Source organism: Polypterus senegalus, chromosome 2 (genome assembly GCF_016835505.1).
Source record: "Polypterus senegalus isolate Bchr_013 chromosome 2, ASM1683550v1, whole genome shotgun sequence".
In the NCBI taxonomy this organism is placed as follows: domain Eukaryota; kingdom Metazoa; phylum Chordata; class Cladistia; order Polypteriformes; family Polypteridae; genus Polypterus; species Polypterus senegalus.
In genome coordinates, this window is record NC_053155.1 from 234,826,203 (window position 1) to 234,838,449 (window position 12,247).

At 36.5% G+C, this 12,247-nt stretch overlaps 1 protein-coding gene across 2 annotated transcripts in view; it reads right to left on the reverse strand.

The window, feature by feature from the left end:
• Positions 1-6,340: 6,340 nt before the first annotated feature.
• The window catches only part of klf12b (Kruppel-like factor 12b), a 262,738-nt gene continuing 256,831 nt past the window's right edge, over positions 6,341-12,247 (reverse strand). For both annotated transcript variants that reach the window (XM_039745339.1, XM_039745340.1), the window contains one exon: positions 6,341-10,550. In XM_039745339.1, coding sequence (XP_039601273.1) covers positions 10,369-10,550 — 182 coding nt within the window. In that variant the 3' untranslated portion in view covers positions 6,341-10,368. The remainder of the gene's footprint in view (positions 10,551-12,247) is intronic.

Below are 12,247 nucleotides of genomic sequence, written 5' to 3' on the forward strand. Positions count from 1 at the left end.
GGTACAAAGATTGAATAATGCGACTTATGTCATTTACTGTAAGTCTGAGCACATCTTGAAGCAACTGGGAGAGAAACCATAGCCAAAGATAGTCCATTTTGATATCGGCGCTGGAAGTGAAGCAGCCAGCTGACGTGAAATGCAGAAGAGAATGTGCATTTAGCCTATTAGTGACCAGATACAGTAACTACCTTTATAATAATAATAATCCGGGGAGGTTTAAGACTTTTGCTCAGTACTATGGAGTTAACATGAATAAATTAAAAGAAAGGAAAACCGCAAAAGCAAATCATTTTAAAAGGAAATGTCATACAGAAAAATAATGGTGCTGAATGGCATTTTTCATAATGAAACCCAATGCATCATACATACCGCTGCACCCTGGCATTTCTGTAGTTAGAAAGGACACTTTTGCACAGTATGATAGACTTACAGGTATAGAATTCTCAGTCTTTAGCCCGATGACAGGTGCATACTAGACAGGGTATCTTTCATCCTTTACTGAGCTAGCCATTTTAAAGGCATGTTAGAATTAATAAAAACGTTAATGAGGGTTAGGTGTGCCCTCCCAATCATCTTCTTAAGCACTGACAGCTTCCTCTCCACCATTTCTTGCTGTAAGGCCGTGAGGCAGATAAGCCAGTCCAAGCAAGGATTTCTTGAAGGTATGTTTTTTAAAAAAAAAAAAAGTTGCTGTGCTGATTCAGTTTATGTTAAGGCTGTAGCAAAATCTGATGAAACACAAGTAATAGTTTAAGTTTTTCAGAATATATAAACAATATTTAATCTTTGGGTAATGTGCCATAGCATGGAGTCCAACTATAAACATTAGTGTTCAGTGCAATGTCCAATCAAATATTGTGTATCTGCTCTTCCAACAGGCTGCAGAGCTTGTAAAGCAGCCTTGCTGGTATTCCTACATATCTGGAATACTGTGAGATGAAATGTGGCACTGCATCAACAATCTGGACTTCAATTCCAATATTTGTGATGTTTAGTAAACATTGCACTTGGTACATTTTAATCACTCCGGTTAATGAAATTTTGTGGGGTGCTCACTCTGTGATGCTGCCTGGTGCATGTGTCCTGGAGGCCAGCACTTAATAGACTTGCATTATTGAATATTGCCAGTTGAAGTGGCTGTAAATTACGGAAGCGTATTAGGGCCACGGTGAAACAAAAAATAAGAACACAGCGAAAAAAAAAAAAGACTAAATGTCGAGATTAAAGTCGACATGCTGACTTTATTCTCGACATTTACATCGAGATTATAGTCGACATGTTGACTTTATTCTCGACCCATTTATAAATGGCGAGAATAAAGTCGACATTTACACTTTATTCTATTGTTTATTTTGTCAGTAGAATGTCGCAAACTAAACTTCATCTTTAAATGAATGTTCAATTTACTAGATTTTCTCAAACCCCTTCATTAATTAATGTAGCACATTAAATGCTTTATATTAAGTGTTTCCCGACCCAGTTTTTAATCTCTATGCGCTTCTTCAACTGACTTCCTCTTGCACTGAGAGGCGCAGACAGCGATCGCTGCACATTGACTTCATGATGTTCCTGCTCTAAGAACATTCAGAATACTAAGAGAAATACTTGATATCTTCTTCACGATGAAATGCATTAAAGCATGTATTAAACATGGGTGGCGGGGGGCACGGAGGCGTGGCTATAGAGCTGCTCCCTTGCATTAAGGGGTCCCCAGTTGTATGTTCAGTGTAGTACAAAGTCCCAAAAACTGGATATATGAATGGGTATCGCACAGGTTTAACTTAAATATTGTGTAAATATTGGGCTTGGTGGGTCGGAGACACGAACACAGGATTAAATGGATGTTCTTCTGAGCGGGCTTTCTTTATTGCATGCGTGCTGTCTCTATCTGACGTACTAAACCTCCAGTTTCTATCCTTGCTTTTTCTTTCTGCACATAACCAATCACCACAAGATAAACGTCTTTGTGAAATTAAAACAAGTTATAAACTTAGACCTCGGAGTTTTCAGAACTTTAAATTATTAAAGCATGTGGGGGCACGGTGCTTGCTGGGATGGAGTTTTCAGAAATTAAAAAAATCTTCATTATACATGCTTAATTATGCCATCCATTCAGGGTTGCGCCCATCCCAGCAAGCATCCTGTGCGAGGCAGGAGTAAATCCTGAATGAGACGCCAACACATCGCAGGGTGAATACGTGCAACATATAAAGTAGCAGGGTCAATAATACATAACAAAACCCCACATCCTACATGTCTTTGAAAGGAAACTGAAACACGCCGAGTAGACCCACCAGAAAAACATGCAAACTCAAGGCAGGGAACACCCGGGACCCCCTTGCTGCTGCGAAGCAGCAGTGCAACCACCACGCCACCGTGCCCCCATATGCTTTAATACATTTTAAGTTCTGTACATTTTAAGTTTTGAAAACTCTGGGGTCTAGGTTTATAACTTGTTTTAATTTCACAAAGACGTTTATCGTGTGGTGATTGGTTATGTGCAGAAAGAAAAAACAAGGATTGGAACGGGAAGTTTAGTACGCTAGATAGAGACAGCGCGCATGTAATAAAGAAAGCCCGCTCAGAAGAACATCCATTGAATTCTGCGTTCGTGTCTCCGACCACCACATCACGAACCCAACATTTACACAATATTCCAGTTAAACCTGTGCGATACCCATTTATATATCCAGTTTTTGGAGCCTCGTCACACTTGCCATAAAGTTCACTACACAGAACATACAACTGGGAACCCCTTAATGCAAGGGAGCAGCTCTATAGCCACGCCACCGTGCCCCCCGCCACCCATGTTTAATACATGCTTTATTGCATTTCATCGTGAAGAAGATATCAAGTATTTCTCTTAGTATTCTGAATGTTCTTAGAGCAGGAACATCATGAAGTCAATGTGCGGCGATCGCTGTCTGCGCCTCTCAGTGCAAGAGGAAGTCAGTTGAAGAAGCGCATAGAGATTAAAAACTGGGTCGGGGAACACTTAATATAAAGCATTTAATGTGCTACATTAATTAATGAAGGGGTTTGAGAAAATCTAGTAAATTGAACATTCATTTAAAGATGAAGTTTAGTTTGCGACATTCTACTGACAAAATAAACAATAGAATAAAGTGTAAATGTCGACTTTAATCTCGACATAAATGGCGAGAATAAAGTGGAAATGTCGAGAATAAAGTCAGCATGTCGACTTTAATCTCGACATTTAGACTTTTTTTTTCTTCGCTGTGTCCGTATTTTATTTTTTTTTTCACCGTGGCCCTAATACGCTTCCGTAGTAAATTATACACACCACTGCTGGAAAAAAAAAAGGTAAAAGTGTTTCTAATATGTTTTGTTAGAGACATGCTAGAAAAATGTAAGCTAGAGAAAGATACTGACATGTAACAATATTTCTGGTAGATTGCATCCAAAAAGCTGCAAGAGGCAAACCTGTCATGAAAGGCTCAACAGTGACTTAAAGGATTTCTGTAAAATGTTCTTGCACAGTTAAACTTCCCATAATAAGTGGCAGGGCAATGGGCATGCCATATCCATGACACCCATGTCTCTGGGAGTGTGCTAAGGTCCATGTGAATCCAATGGCTTTAATCTGCAAGTAGAAGTGGAGCTCTTCAATTAAAGACCAGCAGATTCAGCAGCACACTGCAAACCCAAGCGCTGACCAGAGGTATATTCCTCACATTGGTTTTCATATTGTTTTTTTGTTGTTTTCTCACAGATTAGATTAGACCAGCATTTCCCAACCTGTGGGCCATGCAATCTCAGACAAAATGTGACCCCCATAACCCTCCCCCCAATTCACCACTCCCATAATCGTACTACATGTAGAGCTTCAACATCACAGGTGATTCATGGCTGATCTTAGACAAATTCCCCAAAGGTTGGCTATACTGAAGCTGGTACCTCTGGCACACCTACAAGTGTGAAAATGTATGCAGCAAAGCAATGCGTCTGGTGTTCTTATTCATGAAAGCCACAAAACACAGTCATCAGAATGTAGTACAGTAAGTCACTATGACCTGTCTCGAATGCAAGTGTCCTCTTTCACATAATGAGAATGTGTGCTATGCAGAGAGTATCTACTAGAAATAGCCATTTTGAAAACAGCATTGTGGCAAGTGAAGAAAGGTGGAGGAGGCCTGGTGATTGTCCAAGGATGAAAAGCATTGATGATTGCACTTGATTCATCTAATGCTGTGACGTACTGCTGATTGCACTAAAATGGAAAACACCAGTGCTGCTTTGACAATTGTGCTTAATTCACCCAGGAGGACCACCCCACTCCATTCAGATGAACTCACTAAATTCACAGAAGGGACTCACCCCTGTTGGTTACAGAACACACTGGCATGTGAAAAACAGGGCTGTGACGCCACAAAGATTGAGAAATACTGAATTAGACAACAAAGATCTCACAAAGAGGAAAAAAAGGTGAAAAAGTCACTAGTATGAAATATTTCTATTTTTTTTTAACACTGTAGAGATTTTGTACTGCAAACTGGCTGACCATCAAAACTCTGGAAGCGCCATGTTTGTTACATACAAAATGCAACTTTATTTACCTTCATGCCTCCATTCAGATAATTATACAAATGCATACATTGATAGGTTTAAACTCTATTTCAATTCACAGCTCAATTCATATGAAAGTTGAGTACAGAAAAAAAAGCAATGCACTGACAGAGAATGTTTAGACACCATTGGAAAAAAAAGGTAACACTTGTTCATTTTAATCTCTTAGAAGAGATCAGGAATTATCATCCTCTGACAGAATTTCATTACCAAGGACTCCCTTTACATCATTGTAGGGTAATATCACCATTTTACAGTAAGATGAAAAGCTCTGAGTATATTTACAATACATACACTATACATAAATACAAGAACACCACTTACATAATATCAGTAAACTTGTAACATAAGAATTATCTAAACTACATAGTGTACAATGCAAAGAAAATCTTCATTAGAATTGGTATGAAACAGAAGGATACATTTTTGTTTAATAAACACATTATTAAAACCATGAATCATCCATAGAAATCTAAGTAGGTTGAGGATTCTAGTCTTTGGACAACATTTAAGGCTGCCTGTTGTCTGTTGTTTTATTCCCTGTTGATATGTTTAGTTGCACAGTTTTAAAGTAATATAATTGTGCACATTTTGAGGCTTTTTTGAAATAAAGATTGAATGATATGGAAATGTGTTGAATGTTATCTTTTTTATTTTCTTTTGTAATCTCTTGCATACATTTAAATTTATGTTAAGATCGCAGTGGTTACCAGTACAGCTGCTTAAGAAAAAGGCATCGCGCGCTCATGCAGGTTTAATTTTTTTTGTTTTCATTTTCCAAAGGCTAAAGAAATCGCACCTGCTTTACCGTGTGCACTTTAAATACTGTTTTAGGAAAGACTCGGCTTTTAGCCTGTAGTGAACTGGTCTGAAAGCACTGTGCACCAGTTCATCTTAATTTTGCCAAAAAAAAAAAAATCTCTCTCCATTATTTTGCTTTCTTTATGATAATATCTTCACAGGTATCTACGGTTTGCAAGTGCCTGTGTCACAGTCAAACTAATGCTTTATACACAAAACAGGTTTGTTAAAAATGTTTTTAAAGCATGTCTGCTTTTAAATGAGCTGTTGAGGTGGCTTAAGTTTCAGTTAGGGTTAGGGATCTGGAGAAATGAAAGTGCATATCTATTTTAATTTAAACCTGCTGCCTTCTTTGAAGTGGGTACACTCAAAGTGCGTGAAGGAAAAACCGCTGGTAAAGAAAAAAAAAAAATATATATATATATATATATATATATATATATATATATATATATATATATATATATATCCCCTAATAAAAAAACAAAATAAAAATCACTCTAATAAAAAAGCAAATGCTTTAGGCTCTTTGGATCATTCATGATTTTTATTAATCAAATATTACTTTGATCATCACTCCTTTAAAAGTACACATATAATCTCATATAAAACTTTTTTTTATAACACTGTTTTACTGTGGGAGTTGTTAAGGCTGATAATTATTAAAGATTTCTATTAATGACTGAAAGGTTCTGTATTAAAATCATTAATCATTTAAATTGAATACAAGGTAGTTTATTTCCTGTGTTTAAAATTAGAAATGTTTCCAATTTACTTTCAAACTATTTACAGCCTATGTAAAACTATGAGTTTCAAAATACTTCTCACTATCACATATATTACATTATATTTAAAGAGCTGATGTACAGTAAAATATTCACTTATAAAGAAGAAGTGCCCCTTACTAAATTTTCATCAGAAAAAAAAGACAACACAAGAAATTAAACATTGATGACGCCCAGCATTTTAACCTTTATGGTTGGACAGGTTGTGAGGATTTCTGGAATTCACTATGCCGCAAAAGTCAAAACTCGTCAAGTCGGTGTATTTACACCTACCAGAATTTGACTTGCTTACACTGACATGAAATTGCCGTCGGCAAGATTGCTGTGCTTATGCAAATTTTCCTTTTTGTTACTAGAAAGAAAGCAACACAATTAAAATACTGACTTCCATGTGCTTCTGCAAATCTCTGCCTCTTAACTAATACTGAAGTAAAAAAATATATACCATAGAGAAGTGCCCTTGTTTGTTTCTAATGCAAGTACACTAGGTGCACAAGTTTAACTCTCAATTGAAACTATTTTTTTCAAAAGGCTGAGCAGCTATTAGATGTGCACAGCCTTTGTGCTTTCTTCATTTCTCACCTACGCTAAGCGATTCTGGTCAGGCAGATGCTGATAATTCACATTTTGCACTCAATTTCTTAAGTGAATAATAGAATAAAGCAAACATAAACATGACCTGGGACATAATCATCAGCACAGGGCATTTTTGTTAAGGTTTGTTGCACTTTTCCTATGGCGTAGTTTGCTCAATGGTGACCTTGCACAGAAAGTTACAAAGATAGACATGCACAGGTTTATCTAACAGCTGCAGCCTTAACTAAGAGGCATGCAACTCAAAACATTTGATATAAAGAAGCTATAAATTCAAATTGTTTGGCTTCCTTTGGGGACAACTGCAGCTAACTGATGCACTTTAAACCCAAAACAGTTACATGAAAGCAAGCATTTGTTGTATTGTGACAATAGGTATTTGCTTATTGTTCTGACAGGACAAGGGGAAGGATATTTCCCACTTTGGCTCCATTCTGCCCTCTCTTTTTCGCTATGACCATGTGTTCCTCACAAAAGAGTTAAATAAACTTCCTAAAGGTGGATTTTGAGTCGTTGTCCTTTATGAAGAAAACATTATTCTGGATCTATGCGGGCAGTGAGAAGAACAGAATGAGATGTCATAGCCTGTGCATCACTTAACAGGTGGTCAAATAGTGCATGTAGAGAACGTTTAATGCTAGTTCTGTGACTCAACATATTACTAATGCAGAAAAACACTGATTACTGAAAAAAAGCAAACTTTCCAGGGGTATGATTAAGCTGTCACTTACGTAGCAGAGTCTGTCTTCACTTTCTCCTGCATATTTATGTAGATTAAGGAAGATGACTTCCCTCAATCTGTATTGCTAAAAAACACAATTCATTCTAACAAAGTGCTCATCACCTCAAGTTTTCACCAACTTTTTTTTAAAGCAGAAACCACTCTTTGTAACTGCCACATTTGTCTACAGCATACAGCAATAGCTTAGCATTAATGACATGCACAGGTAGAGGGTGCGATCCCTTTCTGTTTCACAACAATGAAATCCAAAACCCAAACCAAATTTTGTCAAAGAGACTATAAAAAAACATAAGCCATCCTGGTATGGCCAGTGCAGAGCTGTATATTTTATGTAATTTTGTTTATAATTACTCAGGTACTGGGTTTCAGATTTTTGATAATTATGTCCCTTCAGGTGATTTACACAATAAGGAATTCATATTTCTTTCTGCCCAGCATAAACTGAACTATGGGATGTTTACAACAAACTTAGCTTTAAAATAATAATAATGTCCAGCTCCCCAGTATGTACTGGCTTCATTTGTAACACATATGAAAATTTAGGCACTGGAACAGCAACCGTAACGAGCTCACAGTGTGGCACTACTCGCATGGAAGTGTCCATGAGGCTGCGTCTATACCCTGTAGTCAAAGATGATGGAATGCTAATACGTGCTGAGGAGGGACATTAATCTAGATATCCTTCCCCTTCTACCTGCAAGTCATTCTAAAGGTTTTTTAGTTAATTATATTAAATATTGTTCTCTTAGATTAGGCTTAAAACATGGAGATAAAACTACGTAAAGATAAAAATCAGCTACCCCCAATGGGTGTGTAGGACTCTTTTTACTTTCATGCTGTATACAAATCAAAGTCATCAGAAATGGCTGGGAATCCTCATAAAGCTTCAAGCATTTTGTTGTATCTCGGTCTGCATACATTAGGAACTGCTCTGGATGGGATGCAGAACACAATCATGAACATACTCAGACCAGGCCAGCCTAGAGTCAGCTGTGCACCAAGTACACACATTTCTGTGACATGACAATTTAGGGAAAATGTGTTAAATCTCCAGGTATGGGGATCTCGCACAGAGAGACGTGACACAGCATAACCCTGTTAAATATCACTCTAAATCGTCACAATATTTGTGTCTGCTCTTATCTCTGCTTTATGTAAGTGTCCACTATTTCCTGTTGAAATTTGTTCCTTTAGAATACAAATGATCACATTTTGACTTTCTTTAATGATCTTAAATTTTATACAAATTAAAAAAATGTAACACATACAACTTTTTAATCAGTGTGCAAAATTAAAAGGAGATGAAAGTGAATTAAATGCATCAAATTAGGCTGCAGAAAAAAAAAGTAATTTACAGAAATAAATTCCACAAGGAGGTTTGTTCTGTCCATAGCTGGCATGTTATTCCTCTTACCAAATCCGCTAACCATTTTACAAAGTATTGCTTTCCTATTGTGATACTGAAATAGAAAATTACAATCCCCTTGATTACAAAGTTCAAACTAATAGTTTTCTTTAAACTTCCAAGAGTTTAAGAGAACTATCCCATAACTAGATTTAAATGTCGCATTCTTACAAATTGTGCTATAAAAATGACAAGTGTTATTTTTTAAATGAATATTTTTATTGCTATCTTTAAAATAGGGTGTTGGCGGCTTTCTGTTTAAAAATTCTTTATATGCAGAAATAAAAAAAACCCTAAAATGATAAAGCCCTATATGCAGTTAAAAGGTTCTTTGATCTTATTAAAATGAGATTGCATTTTACTGATTGCTTATCACAGCCAAGAATGCATCTAGTGCACTTTTTATAAGTCAGAAACATTAAAGAAAGAAAAAAAAAAAGAAAGAGTCACGCATACAAAATGTTGCTTTGTGAGTTGAACGTAAACACTGCTACTGTGCAAGTGTCTCCCACTCCCTCCTCCATGTTAACACACACAGAGATTTGTTGGGGTTGTCCATTTAAAAAGGTTTATGTGCTTTTCAGACCCATTGAAGCAAAACAGCTATTGTATCTCTGTGGAAGGTTGAAAAAGCTCTGCCAATACATAAAATAGCCCTAAATACTCTCCAGGTTCAGCCTTAGCACTTAACCCCGCCCTCTGTGAACAGAAAGGATTCCCACACAACAAATACTGCACTTCAGTAAACACACCATTTACTTTATAAAGGAACCAAAAGGCATAAGCAGACAGGATGTTAATTCCTTTGCCTTTCCAGCTCTGGTCCTCAGCTCTACAAAATCCTGGGTGAGCAATTCATTTGTCTTTGTCACAATGCCACTTCCATTATTGCAAAATTCCAAAAACAAACACCACAAGGGAGTTTCTTTGAAGAGCAAACCAGAAATTGTGGTACTGAAAGCATTTAAAATACTGTTTGATAAATTAATTTGCCGTCTCCAAACATATAAATCAGGGCCCAGGGCACTGGTAGTCTCTATAGTTCATGGCCTGCCCCTTCTGTAGATGTCTTGGTTCTTTCACATTGCTGTTGCACCAATGCAACCTTAGAAATCATTTAAAAAAAAAAAATCAGAAATTATGATTATAATTTTTGTCTATTACAAGACAGAATGTGCAGAAATAAAAATGAAATTAGATTATGCTTAATAGCAAAAGGACAATGAGGCCCTGGGCCAGAAAGCATTGTTTCATTACATTTTCTTTTTTTCTTTTTGCTTTCTTCTCTCTTCATTTGATGTGTCCTTCCTGCTTGTAGACATGTAGTTGTGCATGTAATATTTGTCATCTTTAACATTCTGGGGTGGGATGAAATGGGGTTGTTTCAGCCCAGCTGAACTCTGATTATAAGAGATCCTGCTCTTACAGTGTTTATAGAAGCCACAAATTGCTCACACTAACATATGTCGGCGGCGATGAAGGGCCAGGTGGTCTGAACGGGAAAAGCTCCGATCACAGTCTGCACATTTGAAGGGTTTCACTCCTGTGTGCTTGCGGTAATGTCTTGTCAACTCATCTGAACGTGCAAATTTCCACGTGCAGCCCTCCCAGGTGCACTTGTATGGCTTTTCACCTAAATAAATAAAAGAAAAATGTGATTTTTAACTGAAATAATGATTAGTCCCCATTTTAAATATACCTGTTTGTAATTAATGAAAGGAATTTGAGATGGAACTCTTAAATTGCACTAAAAATTGATGAAAGGTTCATAGAAAAAAATAGAAATCTATTTTACATGAAGTACCTTTATATTAGCAAAAACTGCCTTACTCAACAATCAACAATAAATTAATGCATAAAATAATGTACAGAAGGCTACTACTCTGATTTTTATGACAGTTTTAAGATTTTACCATTTTTTAACTTCCAATGATATAAAACTTTATCGCTTTTAACTTTCATGTTTGGTCGGCTTGCGTTGGCTTATCTTTTATTGTATTTATTCAGACATAGGCACAAAGCATAACAAACCATGTTAGTAGTGTTATTCATCTCCCCCTTCCCAATGATAAGAGAAGGAGTGACCATTACACAAGTAAACTGACGCACAGTCAAAGTATTTACATGTGCTTTAAGAACCCAGTTATTCACAGATACCTGGTTTCTAAAAGTTCTTGTAAACCCTTACTCTGGTTAGAGAAACCTGGCTAAGAGAGGTACATTTCTTAGTGAGTAACACAGTCTTTAACCAGGTTACAGTTAAGGATTTGAAAATCTTTGCCTGTCTGTTACATTCTGTTCACCTGCGCATGTGTTAAATTCAGACATGCGGTCAACAGCCACAAGCAGAACTGTCCACAAGATAAATTTATTGAAGAAAATGCTTCTATTAGCTGACGAGAATTGTACTGAATTTATATCCAAACAAATCAAATTCTTTCTAGAGACAAATACATCCCCCCTGAGATCTCTGCAGGAATACTCTGGGAAACTCTTAAGGCCTTCTTAAGAGGCCAGATTATCTCATATCTTTCCCACAGAAATAAATTTGAAGCCAATAAAGTAGAGATAAAAAGCGAATCTCATCAACAAAAATGTAGATATTTCTGAAATACTCGGATTATTTCAACCAGGAGAAGAAACAATGTAATCCACCAAGCATTTTTTTTTTCATTTTATCGATCCCCACCCCTGAGAGAGAGAGAGAGAGAGCAAGCCAAACGGCGTGAAATTTAAGGCTTGTAAACATACCTAAATTAATAAATTCTCTGTGCTTTATGAGCTTATTTTAAAATATTACTGATTAGATCCTGCCATGTTTTGAAAAAAGTCTGTACGGATCCTCTAACTGAGTATTTGATTTTTTCCAATTTTAAATAGTATAATACATCTGTTTCCCACTGACAAAAGAGGAGAGTTCTTCAGTTTTTAAATATGTCCTTTGTCTGCTGTAAAGTAAATAACATCCATTCCCTTTTTTGCATCCTGAACCTAAGCTACTGATAATTCTTGGTATGAACACTGGCTGCTGTGTCACCATATCACACTGTTTCAACATATCTGCAGCAAATAATTTAAAACTAAACTGACAGTTTAGTAATAGGTTTCTCTTACTGGATTGCATGCAGCATACTATTTTTTATTTGGTTGTGCAACTGAGCTGTACAAAGGACCCTCAATTGTGTACTTCTTGTCTTATATCCAGCGCTGCTGAGATAACAATAATGCAGGTATTTTTACTTCAATAAAATATGTATTGCATTATGTTGCTCATTAATTTAAAAAGTAATTGGACTGGACTGTGTAACGCATGTTACTTTTAACATGTTA